Source organism: Scaptodrosophila lebanonensis, unplaced genomic scaffold, assembly GCF_003285725.1.
Source record: "Scaptodrosophila lebanonensis strain 11010-0011.00,11010-0021.00 unplaced genomic scaffold, SlebRS2 tig00000024-arrow-pilon, whole genome shotgun sequence".
Taxonomy (NCBI): domain Eukaryota; kingdom Metazoa; phylum Arthropoda; class Insecta; order Diptera; family Drosophilidae; genus Scaptodrosophila; species Scaptodrosophila lebanonensis.
The window spans coordinates 13,539,401-13,560,750 of NW_022060538.1; the positions used below are offsets into that span (position 1 = coordinate 13,539,401).

Below are 21,350 nucleotides of genomic sequence, written 5' to 3' on the forward strand. Positions count from 1 at the left end.
GTTCATTTGAGCTGGCAGCCATATTGCTGACTCGAACGTAGTGGCAACGCTGCATATAGTCGCCATCGTCGTCGCAATTTTCGCACGATTTTGTTAAAAAAAATATAACAGACGAGCGAAATGACGACGATAGCGGACCTATTCACGAAATATAATTGCACAAACTGCCAAGATGATATACAAGGTATCCGTGTACACTGTGCGGAGTGTGAAAATTTCGATTTGTGCCTGCAAGTAAGTAGTTCATAGCCATAGATTCTTCTCACCCCCGGACATGACAAGCAGAAAAAAGCAGGCGTTGAAAATGGCCACTGTGGCTTGTAAGCACTGACTGTTCCGAAATGATTCATCCATGTATGTATACATATACATACATATGACCCACACAAATACATTCGACGTAGATAAGCTCGTATTGATAGCCGATTTCACAATTTTGATTGGGAACAGCTGTTTTTTGTGTACGTAAAAAGTAAAGTGTAAATTCGTCTTAATTTGTAGTGTTTCGCCGCTGGGGCAGAGATAGGAGCACACCAAAACAACCATGCCTATCAATTTATGGATACAGGCACTGCCATACTGTCGGTTTTCCGAGGTAAAGGCGCTTGGACAGCCCGCGAGGAAATCAGGCTTCTGGATGCCATAGAACAGTATGGATTCGGAAACTGGGAGGATATTAGCAAGCACATCGAGACCAAATCGGCCGAGGATGCCAAAGAGGAGTATGTAAATAAGTTTGTGAATGGCACCATTGGCCGTCTGACCTGGACCCCAGCACAATCTCAACGGCCCCGCCTGATTGACCATACAGCTGATGATGCGGGGCCACTGGGTGCCAATGCACTAGCACGCCTGCCGCCGCTCGAAATTACCAGCGAGGAGGCACTCCAGCTCGGTTATATGCCCAATCGTGACAGTTTCGAGCGTGAATACGATCCCACAGCGGAGCAACTTATTTCTAATATAACGCTCAATTCAGAAGACACAGAAATCGATGTAATGCTAAAGCTGGCGCATGTGGATATGTACACACGTCGTTTACGCGAGCGTGCCAGAAGAAAACGCATGGTGCGCGACTATCAACTGGTTTCCAACTTTTTCCGCAATCGCAACTATGCCCTGCACCCCGGCATGACCAAGGAGCAGAAGGAGTTTCGTGATCGGTTTCGGGTTTTCGCCCAGTTTTATACCTGCAACGAGTACGAGCGTCTGCAAACCTCACTTGAGCGCGAAAAGGAGCTACGCATACGACAGTCGGAGCTATATCGCTATCGATACAATGGCATTACCAAACTTGATGACTGCCGGCACTTTGAGCAACATGCCGCAATGGCCACACACCGTTCCACCGGCCCGTACGGTCATGGCAAGACTGTAAGTGTTAACGTTGTGTGTGTTTTGTACATGTTCTCTGAGAATGCATGGCGAGTTGAATATCGGAGTATCGTGTCTGCAATTTCGCAATCGTAACGAACTATTTCTCCTTATCTTTCACTTTCACGATATTCAGCTCCTCTGTATTATCAACGCGCCAAACAGCGATCGTTTAAATGGTTGTATAAGACAATGTTTAACCACAGGACAACACGCATCCCTACAATGGAGGTCATCGGCCGCTAAACTCTTCCTTGCACTCCCCTCCAGTCAGCCAGCGAAAGGTGTAAGTACTTGTAGTTAACCTTGTCTGCACAATATTTAAGCCCATTGATCATGTGCAATCACTTTCAGAGAGCCGTCAAGCGGCGTCGAGGCAAGTTCAAGTTCAATCGCACCAAAAAGCATGCACCACACCGCCGACCCGACCTACTCCGGCGGATTATTGCACAACAGAAGCTACTTGGATAGCTGTCGGGGATCGTCGGCAGCTACGACGATGATAATGCCGACGATGACAACAACGACGACGACGGGGCTGACGATGGGAATGATGACGATGGACTCGGCAATAACAGCGAAGGCAGCGACTTCTACGGCTACGATGATGGCAGCGCAGGCGAGCCTCCCAATGACGATGCCAATGACGACAGCAGCGAAAGCGAACCAACAACATCAGCAGCTGCTGCAGCAAGGAGGGGGAGGGGTCAGATCACTGCTGCCACCTCCTCCCCAACTGCAACTAAACGACGTATCCATGGGCCAACAGTGCGCGGCCGTGGGCGCAAGCAACCATAATGCAGAGGAGCCCACAATGAGCCTTACTCTACGTGCCCAACTGGAGGAGGTGAAACGTTTGCCTCAGCCACTGGGGAGCAACTTGCTTAGCCATAATGAGCTAGACATTTGCAAAAAGTACAACATAACGCCCACAACTTACCTTTCATTAAAGACGGTATATCTTAGTGGAGCCCCAGCATTGAATAATCCTCCAGCCATGGAAATATCGCTGCGCAAATTCTTCATCAAATGCGGTTGGCTGAGCCACTGAAAAAGAAACAAACAGCACTGTCGCTTCCATTGCGCCTATTGCCATTGCCATTTAAAAATGTTTCCTGCATCGCAAGACTTTATAATTACTCCATATTTATTAGATATTAATTAAAGATAAGATTTTGTAAAGTTCACACGGCACACTTTTATATGGAATGTTGCCATTAAGAAGTCAAATGGAACAAAATTCCACTTCTTAAAAATTGCAATATCTTCGGAATGCATCGATTTTTCATTGGAATTTAAATTTAGAACAATCTTTAGATTCATTGTCAGTATTGTAATTATTTTTGGTTTTTTTCACCTTGGAATGATTTGAAAATATATTGTAAATTTTTTTTCGAAGGTATTGCGATTTTTCTAAGAAACAATTGTTTTTAACGCATTTCATATAAAAATGTATCTCCAACTCACTTGTATCAAGTTAAACTGGACTTTGTGTGTTACTTCCACATTTCCTGTAACAAAAATTTCAAAATCCAACGCGCTTTTTTGTATTTGATGTAATCTGTATAAGTAGGCCATAAATGAATTGTGTGTGTATAAATATTTTATGAATTTATATATGAAGTATATATGTAATAAATTAATGCGAATGAATGTATTACCAGAGCACTCTGACTTGTCTATGGTGGGTAAGGATTGGCTTTTGTCCAGTGTTTCCAGTTATTAGCTAGATCAGCAATTGAAGTTTAGTAAAAAAACTAGTTTCTATCAAATTGTGTACGAAAATGTAATCTAATTAATTCTTTGCAGCATTGTTTCTATGAGTGTTTTAAAAACACCACGGATTAGAATGAGTTAAAAAACATTTAGCTGCATTCAAAATTTCAATAACTGCAGAACTTAGGGAAAAATCAAAATAGGCAATAATGTTTGGGTATTGAGTGTGAAAGCAAGACTAGCAGAGGATCTATGTATGTGCTTCCTTCTTGAGTAGATTCTCACCTAATTTAAAAAATATGTAGGAAGCCATAATGCATTCATTATAAGCCGACGAAGCAGATGCCTTTTTTTTCAACCCAATCACAAACACCTTTCCAGATATTGACACATTTTTACGAAAATACCCACTACTGGAGTGAAATAATCCGGATTCGTACGATTTAATCGACGTTCGTTAACGAAATGATAAGCTGATGCAAATAGTACGTTAACCAAGATTCATGATTGTATTTGTAGTAGCATCTCTCGCACATGGACGATTCATTAAATTAGAGACACATATGAGTACCAAAAATATACAAATGTTCACTGTGGGCTTAAAATAGACACTTGTAGCTGCCGCTCGTTGAATGCTGTGCATCACTTGTTCCTCAGGAAGTACCGGTACAAGGTGTTTTTTTGCGTGGCGCTCGCAGCTGTTGCCGTGGTTCCACCTGCTCTTGCCGTGGCCGCATTGGTCGTGCTGCTTGGGGAGGGCACCGCTGACTGGCTAGAAGAATCTCCACTGCCATTGGTGACGGCCGCCACCAGCGAACTGCGCCATGATGCAATCAACTCGTTCTGTAATTCCACCGGCAATTCCTTGAACACTTTGGCATCCACGCCAGCTGGACAGGCTATGTGCGAAAGTGCATCTGTGGACATGGATGTACTGACACTGGGAGCAGCAAAATTGTCGGCAGCGTCAGCATGATGAAGCATGGGCATTGCCGTAGGAGTGGAGGGCGCACTAACTGAATCATCCATAGGTGAGGGGAGTGGCGAGGAGGCTGTGCTGCTGGCATTGGAGCTAAGGCGACTTGCCGTGCGTGTCGTTACAAAACGCAAGCTACCGTCAATGCGATTAAGAAGGGTATTAGGTGGCTGAATGGTGCGGAAGCGTGGAGTGCTAGCGCTGCCCGCAGCAGCTGCCGATGTGGAAGGCGTACATGCGGTAGTGGGACTCATGGGGAAATCCTTCTCGCTATCGCGCGAATTCAGACGCAGGTCGCAGACGCGCAGCTTGCTCGGGGAGGCAACATCAGCGGCGCTCTCACCGACATCTGCGGCCAGACGACTGCGTTTGGACACCAAAAGACGGCCAACGCGACTCTTTTTCGGCGAGGGCTCGACTTCTGTTTCGGAAAAATCCGAAAAGTCTGAATTGGTAGCCGCCGATTCAGAGCCGTTGTCCAAGAGCATAGGAATTGGTGATGCTGTAGTGGCACGGCGTCTGTAGAACTGATCACTTGGCTTAAATGTGGTGGGAGAGGAACGAAAGGCTGCTTCATCTGGACTGGACACCGTGGTGGGGCTCTCAGCTGTGGGGCTTGTGAGACTTGTGTTGGTTAAGGATGTGATGGACTGAACCTCCAGGTCGGTTTTTTTGATTAGGAAATTGGCTATGGACGAGGAGCCCACTTTGCGCTCCTGGAACTTCGAGAACGACAGTCCAATGAGGGTGATGTTAAACGGCTTACTGAGGTCGACAATGCGCTCGAAGAGTCTCATGATTATCTTCAGCAGTTTGTCTAGAGCGCCATCAGCCAGCTGCACCTTAGCTACACCAGTCTCGCCCATGGAGCAAATCGTTTTAAAAAGGGAAGGCAGAAAATTGGCTTGCTTGGTCTCTCGATGGCTTTTACCATCAGCACTTTTTTTACGCAGCACTACCTTGATAGCAATCGGAATGCGACCGTCCTCCGCAACCTATGAAATGGACAGGTTAAGTGTTGACCAAAATCAGTATAGAACTTCACCTACCTGCTCAACGAGCCGCAAAAGCAACATCCGAAACTTTTCCTCTACATCTGTGAGCACTGATATCGGTTTGCAAGAGTCTTCCATGCCAATGGTCTTCGGTTTTCCCGTGGGTCGTACAGAGCTCATATCACGGCCGAAGGCTAGGTCCCTCAGCTTCGTAGCAGTCTCAAAGCCAAATTTTTTCCGCATAAATTCCATATCGCATTGCTGCAGTTGCTCCACACTTGCCACTCCCGCTTCCAGTAGCAGCGTTTGCGTCTTTTGTCCTATGCCCGTAACTCTTTGCAGATCATTCAGTTGTCGCATAAATTCCTCGGCATAGGTGGACACCAATACCGTCTGTTGGTTGGGCTTATTCTGGCTGCCCACGAGCTTAGCCAGCAACTTGTTGTAAGCTATGCCAGCGCAACAGGTGATGCCCAATCGCAAATGCAGCTCCTCGCGAATTTCCTGTGCGATCCGAGTGCCAATGGCCAATCGCTGGGCACAGCCGCAGGAACATGCGGTCAACTGCGTACCATCCGACGGACAAATATGCCCAACTGGAGGCTTTTGTTGTGCCTCAGGAGCATGTGCTTGACGCAATTCAACCAGCGCCGACACATCCATAAAATCCTCATCGAATCCCAACTTCTCAACGGCGGGCGTGTAATTCAAGAGCAGATCAAAGATCTTTTGCGACATTAGACGATACGGTGCCAAGTCCTCGCCATTTACCAGCACCAACTGCGGGCACAAGCGCTGCGCTTCCGCGATAAGCATTAACTTCCGGACACCTTGCGCTCGTGCCACATAATTACAGGTAACCACAATGTTTTTTTGCTGTATACCCAAGGGACGCGTGCGCAGCGTTGGATCCCGTATCTCCTCAACCTGAGCATAAAAGCAATCCATATCCAGATGTATAATGGTTCGTTGGTGGGGCTCGCTTTTGTTGAGCACGCTGGCAAAGTCCATGATGGCGCCTAAGAATAAACATAAGACGTTATAAATTCATTTATTCTGGCCACTGAAGAGCACAACACATATGCCATCGCATTCCCCGCCCGTGACCTTTGCAAAAAATTAAAAAAAAAACTAAACAACAAAGTCGTCGCCATTTCGTCATTGAACGCAACACAAGCGTCTATGTATAAGCAAATTGACAATTATAATGAAAAGAAAAGGTGGGGGAGGGAGCGCTGATGTTCGATGGCATCGAAACGGGGAACTTCTGCGGGTAATGATTATACATAGTTTGCGCGGTCCGTCGCTGTTGCGTGCCGACGCGCGCTCTCACTCTCTCTCCTTCTCTTCCCCTTCCCAGCCCCTTTCGCATTCACAAACAAACAACGAACTTTCTAATCAAACAAAGGCGAAATAGATATGACCAAAATCGTGTACCGGCTAATCGTTAGTTTCTGTTTAGCAACATATTCGCACATATCACAATAATTATGGTGTCAACGATGACGCATTAAATAAATTGCGAGAAAACAAAAAATAACAAATTTTCAAACCGTGATAATTTAATCGACCAATTAACTGTAACTCGTTACCGGGTACTCATAGGACTATTCTTTGTTCATCTATATATATTGTGTTTAGCAAACAAAACAACAATTATAAATCAATTAATTTTCAATTGCAATTCTTAGTTTCATTTTTCACCTCTTCCTCTGCTCTTTCGCACTGCTACAGTGTGACCATCAGGGTACTTTTATTAATATGCCAGATAAGTATTTATGGGGCTGCCAGCTTGCGCACAAAAAAGTGCTGTCAACCTGCTTGAGTAAGGTCTGGATAATCTGGCGTTAAATTTTTGAATTTCAGCTTTAGTTGATTCGTTGAGTACTTAGTGAATAAGCCGTCATAAATAGAAGTCTCGCGCTTCGCACATCGCACACCAACGCATTTATTGTTATTGCAATAATTTTATGATTACCTTCGGCTTTAATGATATTCATGAGTTTTATACAGTTTACATGATAAAGGCAGTTTGAGCGACGCATTCCATAAAACCATCAGCAACAATCACCACCAACCAACCAGCCAAGCGCGTTACAAAAAGTGGGTGGGTGCCTAATGCTTGGGGCGTCCTATGGTCACGCGTTGGCTGAATGTGGAGCAGCTTTATGGCTTGTTGCTGTTTTGCCTCTGGTGGTGCAGTATGAAGAAATACGCTTGGAATTTACAACACCAGCAAAAATAACAACAGCTCCCAATGTCCAGGCCTTTACGCCTTGTCGTTGTTGCGCCTTCTTCGTCCTTCCTTCTCTGATAATCGCTGCTTGCTGCTTGACAGGCAAACAATGCTGTGAATTTGATTAAAATCAGCCTGCGTGTGCGTCGCAGTTGCTGTTTCTCTTCTTGTTGATGTTGTTGTTGTTGCTTTTGGTTGTTGCTGCTTTTGGTTGATTTTTGTTGTTTTATGTTCTTCGACTGGGGCTTATTGAAATCTTGTTTGTTGCCAGCAGAAGCTGCAGGCAATACGTCGATTGCACTAATTGTGGAACGCCTATATAGTACGGCAAAGGAGGGGGGAGACAGAGCTCTTAAATTTGGCATAAAATCGTTTGTGTGTCTCACTAGCTATTAATGAGCTCCATCTGCCCAAGAACTTACCTAACAGAACCATCCCGCAGACTCGCTTCTTGTGAACTTTAAATGGTCCGAAACCTGAGAGTAATTAGTCGTCGGGGGTGGTCGAGCCTTTCGTCGTTTATTCGCACACGCAGTGATGTAGTTTCTTTCTTTTTTGCAGATTTTCTTGTATATACATATATATGTACATATGTACATTTAATGAATCGGAAATGCAAGCCAAAATTTGCTCGACTCCCGGATAAAACTGTGCAACACATTTTTACATTTTTATGTTTATCGACCTATGAGGAGTATTTATGTGAGCGGTAATGACGACAAGTAACCAAGTATTGATCATTTGAATAACCCCCACCTTGAATACTTTTTTTTTTTGCACACTTAATTTATGTTATCTCGACTAAGTGGATAAAAATTGAGGAAAACGAAGGTAGAATGACATAAAACGGCTTAATAGTAAGTATATTACTCCGTTTGTCCATCCGCCTGTATGGTTGCATCCAGACTCAACACCCAGCGAATAGAATAGAGTTTAATGTATTAATGTATTGGTAAGGGTATATTGCTTGTTGTGTGATAAATGGCTTGCAAGCCATTAGGAAACAATGTGTTGAAGTAAGGCACATTGAAAAATAGATAACTTTTTTACTATACAAGTAAGATTCGCTCAAATCTGAAGGTATTTCTTTACATTTTCAAAATGCATGCGAATCGAGTAATACGAAGAGAAGTTAATGGTACCTCAGCCGTTCTTCATCTTTTTACGGACACCAGTGACGGAACTCGTTTGGTTTTATAATATAAATGCAAATGTAAATATTTTAACCCAACAATTTGGCAATCCGTTCTCAAAGATAGCGCAAAATTCTAATAAAAACCCAATAATTGCTTGCGACTTTCAACATATTCGGATTTAGTTTTAATGTTCCATTTGTATGGAGCTGCAAATTATGTCACCACTGTTCACGAGTTCCCATTTTGAGAATGAAAATAAAAATGTATACACACACAAAGACATCAGGAGACACACACAGGCAGGCGCAGGATCAGCCGCATGGCAAAGCGAAACGGATGTTCCCGTGGCACTCGCGTTGGTGGCTTCACCTTCCCCTCCAGCTCCCATTCAACCACATCGTCCTTATAGCCGGCGTTGTTTTGGGGTGTGTGTGTGTGTGAACGTGTGCCTGTGTAGATGTATTGGTGGCTTGGTGCGGGGCAGCAAAATGTTAATAAATCTTATTTTTATCATTTGGCTATAAATACTGAATTTTTAGCTCCGGCCATGCTCAATTTATGACCATTATTTATGTCGGAAAAGCGAAAACCTCAAACATGTTGCCACACATTTTTTTCTTGCTAGTGTTGTTGTGGCTGTTGTTGCTGTTGGTCTTCTTCGTGTATTGTGGGCCATTTTGTTGCAAAGAAAATACGCGCTCACAATCATATTATTGCAATTTTCCACTTGCTCCGCCCACGCAAAACCTTGTGTAGAAGGGAATAGTAGTAGTGTGCGAGAGATACATATATGAAAAATTGCATTACACCTTAATAAACACCTCAATGTTGCCGGATGCTGGCTGGAGCGGGCGGTAGTGGCGGGGCAGGCGAGGGAGGGCAGCTGCTGCAGCTGTATGCCCTGCAGTTGGGCATCGTAAATGAAGATTGTCTGAGCTTTAAGTGGACGCACGGTGCTCGCTGACCCCAGCATCAGCATCAGCCCCAGCAATGGCCGCAGGGTCTGTTGTTGAGGCAGCAACTGATCGCGATCATTTAGGCGCTCATCTGGCATAAAATTGTTAGAAACGCCTCCCGTGTGTGCAACGCTTGCCCAAAAGAGGGGGGTTCGTACCGCAACCAGCCATAACGTTTTTGCCATTAAATTAATAATTTAATGCGATCGTGCAGGCGAGTGGGGGCAGGGAAGGGTCTGCTCTTGTCAGAACTACCAAAATCTCAAAAAGACGGACGACGGAACGAGGACGAACCATCAATATAGTAACATTTGTTCGAGGTTCCATCAAAAGGTTTGGTTTGGGGCTTTTTGTCATAAATTCATGCGCACTTAAGCGAGCAATTTAGGGATCGCATTTAGTCAGCGCCATTCCGATTACAGTAGAGCGGCGTCATCATCATCATCATCTGCATCATTATCCCCACATTATCGTCATTGAGCGCATCGTCGTCGTGATCAGAAAGTGGGTGTTGCTAAGTGTTTGGTTCTGTTGCCAGTGCCTGGTGCCTGGTGCCCGATGCCTTTGCAGACACAATGGCTGGCATAGCAATGCACCAGTCTGCCATTTTACAAAAGCGCCTTCCCCCCATTAAGGCAACAGCAAGAGCAACAGCAACAAAGAAATAATTGCACATGGACCAACAACTTGAGGCCGTTCGCTCGCCTCACTGGCTGCTCGACTGGATATAGTCCGGTCCAGTCTGTCTTCAGTTGGTGGCACTGCTCCATCCTCTCCTTCACTCTTTCGCTCGTTCGTTCGTTCGTTTTGTGTTGCTCTGTTAATTTTACAGCCATGTCTGATATTGCTAAATGGCTGTGAGTGGATTCGTTTAAGCACCAATTTTATTACCAACAAGCATCACGTTGGATCTGCATCAATTTGGTCGTTGCTGTTGCAGTTCTTGTTGTTGTTGCTGTTGGTCGTTCCGTTGCCGTTGCTTTTGCCAACGTCATCATTGCCGTCGTCGTCGTTAGTCGGGGCCATGGCCAATAACTGAAGCTGATGCTAGTGCTGCTGTTGCAAGTGCCTTGGCCAATGCACAGAGATCCAATCATACCTCGCCTTTTGCTCTGCTTGCAGTTGTAATATTGCAACAGCAACAATAACAACAGCTGCAGCACTTACAACAACTTGGAGGCCATTATAAAGCTGACCACAGCTGGTGTTTAGCGTCTATTTTGCATTTGCCAACCAAAAGGCAAGCCACGGAATTATTTTGTGCAGGCCCTGCAGCCGACATTAATCGTTAACCACATTTTCATTTAATTTGAAAATTGACAACCCATAATTTATGGAAAACTGTACATTTCTTACATTTTCTTCACATCCTACTTGCGACAATTTGCAATTATAAGCAGTAGATTGGTAGCATTGCCAATAGAGAGCAGCATGACGTTGCCATACTTGAAAAAGCTTTTTGGCGAGGTAAGAAACTTTCTGGCGAATGTTAGACTGCAACATCATATAATTAAAATGGAAATACATATGTATGTTCCGAAGCCACTCAACCGATTTTGATCAAAATAGTTAGAAATAGGAAATAATAAAACATGGATAATAATGCTGAAATTTATTCACTTAAAAACAAATTTATTTAAATTTGTCGATAATTTGAGCCAACCAGAAACCTCTGATCGCGGTAGTTAGAATATTTATTTACATATGTTATAAGTCTGCTTCCATGTAATTCTGTAATTTGTCTTCGTTTGTCCGTCATGGAAAATTGGAGAAGTTCTGCACCGATGAAGCTCAGGACACTGTCAATACGTTCCGTCCTCTGCAAGAGCGTGTGAGATGGACCACATATTCATTATTATGGCGCACTATTTCGCCTTGAAATGGAACTGATTTGTATTTGTTGAAGTTTTTCAATTGATCATATGCAAAAATTAATATATTACCGCATCGTGCATTATTATTATTTAATCAAAATTTTAATTGTTTGGAAAAAGCTGCGTTCGCCCCTGGTCCTCTGTCTTATTGTTGGGATGAGAAGAGAGATGGACAAAAAAGTTTAATAAAAGTTTAAAGCGGACAAATAGACTAATAAGAATAAAAATCTATTAGGGCATAAAACAATCAAGTATATTATAAAATACAATTATGCACTCAAAACCGATAAATCCATATTGTGATGAGAATGGAAGGCGTTATAAAGGTAACATTTTTAGTGGCGTAGCAACGCAAGCCGAGTACCCTAGTATTAATTTTTAAATTAAATTATTCGCAAATTTTTTTTTATATGTAAATATTGTTCCCACGAAGCGAAATTGCTTTTGAATAATGCTTTAAAATCTGCAATAATTCATCAGTAAAAATACTTTGCTTAAATATTCTCTGATGATTGGTACGGAATTCAAATTTGAACAGTTTGATGGCATTGTTTTACTCAAATATCTCATTCAAATCTATTTTAAAAAAGTATATAATTTTGTGGCGGTGTTATTATTCAACAATTTTCAATCGTAGCTAGTTTAAAAATTTTAGCAGTTTGTTGGTGATTGTTTTTCTCAAACATCAATTGCATGATGCCTGCACATATTTGTTCGCATTTAGTTCTTGAAATGGTAAACTCATTTCTCTATGCTTCAAGAATTATTTTTCACTTTCTCCCACACCCTCCGTTTTTGAGTGTATAGAAACAAATTAAAGCTCATTGTTTGTCTTTACTCGATAAAGTTTTTGTTCTTCTTGTTGTCCTTTTGTGGCAGCGCATTGTCTTGAATTACAGAAGCAGCAGTAGCTTCACCTAGTGAGCAACCCCCTCCCCCACCAACCCTTAAGTAGCAAAAGGCCCGCCCGCGTAGTGCGCTTTTTATTTGGCCTTTGTTTTTTTAAAGCGAGTCACGTGCCACAACGACGACTCTCTGACATATCCGGCTGATGCTGTCGCTTGGTCGGAGGACCACATGCAGCAACGGGGCATGCCACACCCTCCATCCCCAGCCACCAGATTTCAAGCGGGGCAAGTGTCAAAGCACAAAATTAGCGCATCACGTGCTCGTGTTGCAACATCCTTGATGCTACTCTGATACTGGGTTGGTATCGATTACCTTTAATACGTTAATCTGTGCCTGGAATGGGGAATGGAGGTGGGGGCAGAAAGATCACTAGGCAGCCCGGCTATGTTCATTAGCGACCAATAAAATGTTTTTTTATTCCGGCTTCCAGCAGCCGCATACGTACGATAGAAGTCCATAAAAGTGTTTTGTGGCCATGTCCTGCCAATTGGTTGGATCCACTTAATGCGCTGCCTGGGACCGTTCCATTTTGACTGCATGTCCGTGCCTGTCCGTGTGTGTGAGAAGTTATTAAATGAGAAAGCAAGCAAATAAAAATAAAACGAAAAAGGCTTTAAACACACACTGGCAAGAAAACGCTGTCGAGTTTTATCGGCACGTTATCTGGGGGAAAACTAATTACACCGACGCGTCGGTCGCACTGCGTCGCTTTCTGGACGTATACATACATATGTATATATATGTACATACAGTGAAACCATTAAAATTGTACACTAGGGTGTGAATGATTTTTAAAATCAAATAACCATGCTTTTATATTGTAGTCTTCCCTGTCACCCATAGTTTTAAGTTGTTTTCTCCATTTTCATTAACAAGTGGAACCGTTCCCGAATCCTTTCATCGGCAACGTCGTTAACGTGTAATTATCATCATAAATATTCATATTAAGAGAGCAAAGTATTTAAACCTAAGTTTTAAAAACCCTCCTTGAATAACATCGTTTCTATATCAGCTACATGATGAAGTGATGTGGAATAGTTAGTCTCGAAAATATTTGTGTGCCGTCAAAAAGGAGCCTTGGAGATTGTTTCGATCTCTACCACTGCATGTACTTAAAATAATGATTCATATAGAACTCTATGTATGGATGTTTAAGGTTCCCAGGACTGACAGACATGGATATACTAATCCGTCTAATCATGCTGATGTCTGCTTTCTTAGTCGAAGGCAAATTAATAAGCCCTTTAAACATTTGTTAATTAACATGTGTTTCGTGTAAATGTTGTGATTTTCCATATACTTACTCCATCTTCTGTTCAATTAATTTTTATCAAATTCCTCCAAAATCATTCTCCATAAATGGCCATTAAAGCAGGTTTTACTGTTTTGAAACAAGTCTGTATATTTTAATGCATTCGTTAATTACTTTTTGTGTGTGTTGTGGAGATTTTCATGCGCTTTTAATTGCCGCCAGTCACTTTGTTTTTATGACTTTTCCATGGAAAATCGCGTGAAAAGTTCTCAAAAGGACAAATGACTGTGTTTTCCAATAATGAGCTGCAGCTCGCCTTTAACCTTTAACGTATTTTTTTTTTGTATTTATGGTGTTGGCGTTTTTTTTTGCTTTTTTTTTCTCACACTGCCACATGCAACATCATTTTTTCGATTGCCGTTCTGAAAACTCGTGGCAAGTCAATCAAAGCCAAACGCTGGCATATTGTGGCAGTCACTCAGCCAATTTCCCATAGCACGCCTGGCACAACAGCCACACCCCAAGTGGCAAACTTATGCCCGCACCCCTTGCAACAGTCGAGCACTTGCTAGACTCGGATCATAAATTTGTGCATCGTTTAGTTTTTGATGCGCAGCAGCCACCCCGCTTGACGCCCCGTTTGATTCAGAAGGGGAAGGACTACAGCGTCCTGACCAGCTAAGCAGCTAACCAGCTAAGCGGATATTCATTACATGAACCGCAAGGGCGCAGCAGCCAGACCGGCGACACGGCGCACGGCCGTGGACCGCGAACCGTTTTGAACGCGCCACCGCTTACGGGCAGGTTTTTAACACCCTCTTGGCCGAGCTTACACTTTACATATGTCATTGATATCCCCGTGGGAGAGACTTTTGTCGGGCCTTGACTTCTGAGTAGAGTGGAGTGGAGTGAAGGATGTTGGTGGGATGGTGGCATGGCGGCATGCTGGAATGGTTAAATGGCAATAGTTGCTAGCGATTCCCAGAATATTAAAAGGCAAAAAGTCATGCCGCTGATCCTGTTTGCTGTAAATAATACGATTAACGGCATCACGCAACACAATGGGCGACCGGCAAGTGGGTGGGAGGGCAGGTACTGGGGTGGGGGTAGCTGGTAGCTTAATGAGCGCTCGCTCACACAAGTGAGCATCAGAAGGAGCTTAAGGAGCATAAATTAAACAATGGATTAGAGTAGAGGATTCACGCGCACGTAGCTACAAATTTCTGCCTAAGCCCGGTGCGAAAATTTGGCGCCGGTTCGGGAGCAGCAGGACGATGGCACTGAGAAATGACACATCAGCAATTTTGTCTCCCATTTACTGTTCCTTCTAGACTGCCTCAATGATATTAGTCGAGTTCGAGATTTAATTCTGGTGTTTGATGACCCATTTATTCATCCCTTTTAGCTATATATTTGAGGATTTCAAAGAGCCCCATTCTCCACTGAATTCAGGGTACTTCTTCAATTGCATCGGGAAAAAACATTGACTTGCCGTGCGCAGGGCTTATGAGAATATTACTTCCAAGTGTGGTTGGTAATAATAGCTACTATCATTTATTTTTTCATATTGATTTAATATCAATGTAATCTGCGAAGTGTGCCACTTCATCCTTTTTTAGGGAATAAAACAAAAACATATCTCAAGGTAGAGTTGGGTAACCAATGACAGCCTTAAACAAAACTCTTCAAAAACCCTCAATCTTTAGGAAAAAAGTGAATGTATTTCTGAAAAATATTTTTATGAGAAAATCTGTAGTGGTGAGTGCAAGCCTAGTTTTGCTATAAATGTTTTCCAAAACCATAAAATATAGTTTTTCAAGTCATTGGGAAATTCCCAGGCATTTTTTTTGATTATTTTTTTATGTTTAATGTATAAGAACAAATAGAGCACAGGGGTCTTCTGCAAATTTACGTATAACACCTATCTCTCGAGAAGATTGATCCAAAAAACTGCTAATTCCCAAACATCAACACCATAGCTTAATAATAGGATAAGATAAATACTTACATAATACTTGTAATTTGTGACGTTATGATTCACGTCGATTTCCCGAGCACATTTTGTAGCTTGGGGCAAAATATTTGAATTACAGACCGAATATTATGAAGGTTCTCCAAAAAAGATTGTTATCAGTGCTGTACCTGGAAATTTTTTGTCGTCAATACCGTATAATTTGACTACTTGTATTTCGAATAAAAATAATCTTGTTAGCTGGTTCTCAAAAATGTTTACGTAATACTGCAATACTGTGAATGCAGTACTGTAAGTTCGGAATAATACACAGTCATTTCTGTGTTAGATTTTTTCGAAAAATAGAGTTAAGCCAACTGCCAATGACTGATCTTTCTTGGCCACTACAATGCAGACCCATATCTTTCAAGCATTTCAGCATTAAAAATATTTAATTAATGGATCATTACAGCTCTACTTGCCTCAACTTTGTATTTACATACGAGTTTATCAAAAAAAAGTATTGCTTGGTCAACATTTTTCGACAACGTCTTCTCACTGAAAAAAATGCGCCGAAAATGTATTTAAAGAAATAAAAAATATTCAGAAAAATAGAAGAATTAAAAGATAAATTACTGATATGTTTTAGCACTAAAATATAGTATACTTGGAAAATCAAGCTCGAAAGCGTATACAATGGTTCTATAAAATCGCTTTGTGAACAGCCCCGTGCGGCCGTGTCATTGTCTTCCGGCTCCGGGGCTCGTGCATCCATTAAAATGTCTTTACTGCCGTGCGCTCTGCACATTGCCTTTTGCCTTATGCCGTTCAGTGGCTTGGAAATAATTTTATTAACTTTTTGTGTGTGTGTGCGGAGTCGATGCCAAAAATGCACAAAATAATCGCATTAACAGCAGTAACCACCCACCGTTCGCCACCACCCCTCGCCAGGACCAGCCACGTGTGATTTACCATGATTGACTGCGCTGGTGTCTTAGATGACGATGACGACGACGACGACAAAGACATCGGCGAGTTGGGCCTGGGCCCTGGCCTTGTTTGTCAAGCAGGCTCTCAGACAGGTCGCCATGTCATTTTCGTGCTGCTCTAACTCTGTGTCTGGCCCCTCGGAAAGGTTGGGAAATGCCAGCGGGATGTAATTGTTGTTGCACCTCTTGGTTCGCTTGGTGTGGGCGTGACAAGCTCGTAAAATGTTTAGAAAATCTAATTTTCCGTCGAAGCAAGTATGCGAAAATTTGATAAACGCAGAAAATGCGCATGATTTATGGCAAGCGGGTCTCTTTAATTCTCACAGTCAAAGGGGTGCAACCACTGCCGTCGCACCGCCGCCACCGCCGCCACAATCACAACCACAGAATCGCAGGCAGAATTGTAAGAAAAAAATAAATAAAAATAAAGTGCTAAAAAAGTTCAATAAAAATTGACTAAATACGAAACATGACAGTCGGCGTTCGAGTATTAATAATGCTGCCCAGCCACTGAGCCACTGAGCCACCACCACCACAACCGCCATCACCACCGATATGCACTCATATGCATGTGGAGGGCGGGCGGGCGTGCGTCCGACCCGACCCGACCAGACCAGACGAGACCGTTGGGTAGTTTCTTTTTATAAAGTGCAAAAAACTTTGTACTTTTTCACATTCGATAAAAATCGCATGATCATAAATTTACACTTTGCACAGCCTCCGCGGCAACGCCCATCCGAAAGAAGCTGAGGCCAGAGCCATAGCCATAGCCTGCTGAAGCCCGGGCCGCAGTTGCAATCGCCAAATCCCGGCTAGCGGCCAAATGGACAGAGACACGCAAAGTTTGCGGCGGCTGCGGCTGCGGCGGATCTGTGAACGATTGGTAAATTGTTGCTTTTGTTGCTTTCGATTCGAGGCAATTGCAAAATGCATTTATCGGCGCTGCCTTTCGCATTTGTTTTATTTTCGTGCCGTCCTTTTTTTTTGCTGTTTTTGTTGTTGTTGTTGTTCTTTTCGGTACAAATCGTTGAAATATTTCTTCAAAGGCCGCGTGCGCTTTACTTTAAAATGTGGCGTGAGGCGTGTGAGACGTCGCGGCTCACGCCCACTCAGCGAGCAGGCGAGCAGTCGAGCAGCAATCGGTCGGCAAGGTGTGAAGTTATTTGATTGCGATGTGTTCTTTTTTTATTCCCTTCAATTTTTATTATTATGTGTACAATCGCACGCGTTTTGCGCGCGTTTTAAGTCGCACTGATGAACATGTTGCAGACTCTCTCTCTTGCTCTCACTCTCTGCACTCTCTCTCTCTCTCACTCTCTGCTCTCTAATCGCGCTGACCACATCTGCAAACACATAATTAATGTGCTATGCATAATTTGCATATTTCTAATTTAATCAAAATTTTGATGCCCATATGCAGAGTAATAAATTCAAATTGAAAATGCATCACAGCGACAACAACAACAGGAATGGGGAAGGCAAGGCCATCATGGTCCTTGTATAGGCAAAGCCCATAGAGTGTTGTTGTTGTTGCTGCTGCCATTGTGTGTGCATGTCGCTGCAACATTATAAATAAATCAAAATACAATTTCTCAGAAATAGCGATGCCATATCAAAATCCTCAATGCACCGCACAAACCCAAAAACCCTGGCGTAACATGGCAAAATTTCCACCCAAAGCATGTCGTATGTTACCAAGACCAAGTCGTTTACATGTGCGACTCGCACACTGGTTCAGAATATAGCATGCAAACAATTATTGACAGGACCACGACTTGTTTGAGACAACATGTTCTGCATGTCTTTATTTAAAGAAACAGCCAAAGCCGTGGGTTTCTTAAATACCAATCTGAAAATGCCAGGACAGTGGAGTTGCACGGCAGATAGACAACATTATAAGTATTTACATATATCATCAACGATGAATCAACTGAACACAGAAATTATTTGAAAGGCACCACATCTTGCACAGAAGGAAGGAATAAGGAATTGTAATTTGTATGTTGAAGAAATTAGCCAGAAACGCGTGATTCAGGAACAACAAGAATGAATGAATCTGAAACCCTACAGAATCTATAATCTACTTCAAAACTTTCGATACTGCACAGCTGAGTGGCAATTCGGTCTTTCCTATCATATGACTACAAATAATATTGTGTTTAGTTCAATAATAAAAGAATGTTAACTGAGTTGGAAAGATAATATGGTGTTGTATATCGAAATATTTTCGATATATTTCTGCTTCTTTGCATTTTACCACACTGTACCATATTCAAATCTAATTTTAATTTGCTCGGACCGCCGCCCTTGGATATTCTACTTGTATCGTAAAAAAGTAATAGAAGAACCTTTAATGTGAGTGATTTAAATCACAAATGTATTTCAATTCTATAAGTAAAGCGTCAAAAAATTATCATAACTGATAGATCTGCCTTTGCTCGTTAGTGTTTTGTTTCCCTTGCCGCGTATCGCCGGTGTCGCCTCCGTGCTGTCAGTTTCCAAATTTACACTATTTCGCAGATACTTCAAGAAACAATAAACGCACAGGCACTTGAAAATTAATTACAATACAATACTAACAGATAATAATGGAAGAATGTCTGACTTAAATTGGAAGACAAAAACGTCTAAGCGAAAAATATAAGTGCAGCATCCGACGAGATGACGAGGATTCACGGATGCGTCGTGGTAGTCAAGGCCGCGAGCGAAATGATGAACGCAGGAATCGAGATTTTGTACGCAGCGATATGGGTAATCGAATGGAATACACATTCTATGTCGGCTTTGGGTTCAATGTTAGCGATGTAGCAAAAGAGATACTGCAGCAAATCAGCGGAGATGGCGATCGTCAGGCGAATCTTTGAGGTTTTGTTGGGAAAAGCTATGGAAAACCGGGCGCAGACGTGGAACGCCGTAACAGTCCAGAAGATTATACTCCACCACCGCGTGATGCTTCGCCAGCTTCGGGCTTTACCAACCGCATCGATTGGAAGGTCATCAACAAAGATGCGGTTCCTTAAACTTTTTTAAAATAATGTAAAACAGAGATATTCCAGCGATTTACATTTGAATTCCTATGTTGCTCTTGGCAGGAAATTGCCTCTTGTTACTAAGAACTTATATAAGGAGTAGCCCGCGGTGGAGTGCATTCGTATAAAAAATACCATAAGTGTGTCCCAGGTTTTGATCCCAAAAAAAGGGAAACAGTCGAGCTCATTCATAATCCCGTTTGGCGTTTCGAGCACTGCTTTCAAAGATATCCAGATGTAATGGGTGAAATTAAGAATCATGGCTTTGTAAGGCCGACTCCTATTCAATCAGAGTCGTGGCCCATATTGTAGCGAGGTCGATGGGGACGGGCAAAGCTCTGGCCTTTTTGCTGCCTGGCCTAATACAAACGGAATATCAGGACATCCCCCGTGGCCAACGGGTTGTGCCCAAATGCTAATATTGGCGCCCACTCATGAGCTTGTCTTGTAAATTCAAATGCAGGTGAAAAAATATTCCTTCCGCTGCATGAATGTGTGAGTAGTTGTGGGCTTTTTTTCAATAATACTCGGACTTTCTTAGCGCTTGCATGTATGGCGGAGTTTCGAATGTGGAACGAGGTGCCGGAATTATAATTAATTCATGATCTAGTTCAGGCAAAAGATATTGACTTGACAACGATCACGATCGACAGACCATCATGATCTCAGCCACTTGGCCAGAGGGCGTGCGTCCTCTCGTCGAGATCTACGTGAACAGTCCCATGCGGGTGTCTGTTGGATCGCAGGACTTGAGCGTCGCGCATTCGGTAAAGCAGATAATAGAACTGCAAGAGAATGAAACCGAAAAATATTCAATGATTTAATCATTTGTTCAAAACATGAAACAAAGCGACAAGATCATCATTTTCTGCTGTCGTAAGGCCCGTGCTGAGGATCTTGAAAGAGATCTTTCGCTAGAAGGCTATGACAGCCAATTCATTCATGGCAACAGCAAACAGAGCGATCGCGAGAAGGCTATTGCCAAAATCAAGTCCGGCCACCGATGTGGCCCCATGTGGTTTGGACATCGACAACATTTCGTGAGTTTCGAAAATTCTTCTGATAACGTACCATTAATCTGCTGTCTATGCTTCTTTGCAGTCATGTTATAAACTATGATTTCCCTCGCAACATCGAGACGTATGTGCATCGTGTTGGGAGTACGAGCCGCACCGGGCGCAAGGGCATTTCCATTAGCTTCTTAACCCGTGAAGATTGGGCTATGGCCCAGCCATTGACTAAAATAATGCAGGAGGCCCAGCAAGGAGCGCCACAGGAACTGCTTAAAACGACAGAGAGTTTCAATTAAATGAAACAACGTCGGGCTGGTGAGACTGATCGACGATTTGGTGGTGATAGTCGCGGGTTAATTACAATAATTACGGAGGAGGATATAATCGTGAATTTGGTGGTCGATTAAAATATTATAAATCTGTCAATGAAAATTTGCTTATAAATTAATGGTCTTTTGTGTTTGCTTATAAAGGGTTTCTCCTAATCGGAGGTCCCGAACCAGTGTACATTTGGGTGACAGGAGGAAGACTTAGAGCATGGCAGCTTTTTGTAAGACGGCTACGCAAATCCCACATGCAATTGTGCGCTGACTTGGCGCGGGGTGAGGCAGAGTCGTTGTTAAAGTTGTTACTGTTGACGTTGTCGTTATTGGTCGTTGCAGCAGCGGGTAGCGAATGCTGCCGCCTGCCCCGTCCTTCTCGTCCACAAAGCCATCATAGGTTTGGAGTGGACCTGGCGTGTGTGTATGCCGTGCAATTATTTTGAACTTAAATTCGTATTTTGTACGAATCTTGTAAATGTATCTCGACTGCAAGTGCTGCTACAGCTTGTCGTAGTTGTTGTCGTTGTAGCAGGCGACGATGTGTAGTTGTTGTCCGCTTTTCATATGCAAAATACAGAAAACACGGCCTGAAACGAGTTAGAGACCGAGACCGAGACCGAA

The 21,350-nt window shown here is 43.0% G+C and overlaps 2 protein-coding genes across 4 annotated transcripts; one reads left to right on the forward strand and one right to left on the reverse strand.

The window, feature by feature from the left end:
• Positions 1-51: 51 nt before the first annotated feature.
• On the forward strand, positions 52-3,174 carry LOC115621308 (transcriptional adapter 2B). 2 transcript variants are annotated; one of them, XM_030514921.1, is made up of 4 exons: positions 52-234; positions 502-1,374; positions 1,511-1,660; positions 1,729-1,979. In XM_030514921.1, the coding sequence occupies exons 1-4, from the start codon at positions 121-123 to the stop codon at positions 1,843-1,845; spliced, it is 1,254 nt and encodes a 417-aa protein (XP_030370781.1). In that variant the 5' UTR covers positions 52-120; the 3' UTR covers positions 1,846-1,979. The 2 variants fall into 2 exon arrangements, with proteins under 2 accessions (XP_030370781.1, XP_030370780.1); XM_030514920.1 differs by having other exon boundaries at positions 56-234; positions 1,581-1,660; positions 1,729-3,174.
• A 402-nt stretch (positions 3,175-3,576) lies between these two features.
• LOC115620567 (DNA polymerase iota) lies at positions 3,577-6,786 on the reverse strand. Of its 2 annotated transcripts, none has more exons than XM_030513858.1 (3): positions 6,766-6,786; positions 5,116-6,080; positions 3,577-5,061 (listed from the first exon to the last, which is right to left on the reverse strand). In XM_030513858.1, exons 2-3 carry the CDS (start codon positions 6,070-6,072, stop codon positions 3,733-3,735), a joined length of 2,286 nt encoding a protein of 761 aa, XP_030369718.1. In that variant the 5' UTR covers positions 6,073-6,080; positions 6,766-6,786; the 3' UTR covers positions 3,577-3,732. The 2 variants fall into 2 exon arrangements, with proteins under 2 accessions (XP_030369718.1, XP_030369717.1); XM_030513857.1 differs by lacking the exon at positions 6,766-6,786 and adding an exon at positions 6,654-6,762.
• Between the last annotated feature and the right edge of the window lie 14,564 nt (positions 6,787-21,350).

Coding starts and splice junctions, on each gene's coding strand:
- LOC115620567 (XM_030513858.1), bottom strand. CDS start 6,072: ATGGACTTTGCCAGCGTGCTCAACAAAAGCGAGCCCCACCAACGAACC. Junction 5,062..5,115: donor TTTTGCGGCTCGTTGAGCAG/GTAGGTGAAGTT, acceptor TCCATTTCATAG/GTTGCGGAGGACGGTCGCAT.
- LOC115621308 (XM_030514920.1), top strand. CDS start 121: ATGACGACGATAGCGGACCTATTCACGAAATATAATTGCACAAACTGC. Junction 235..501: donor ATTTCGATTTGTGCCTGCAA/GTAAGTAGTTCA, acceptor CTTAATTTGTAG/TGTTTCGCCGCTGGGGCAGA. Junction 1,375..1,580: donor CGTACGGTCATGGCAAGACT/GTAAGTGTTAAC, acceptor GTTTAACCACAG/GACAACACGCATCCCTACAA.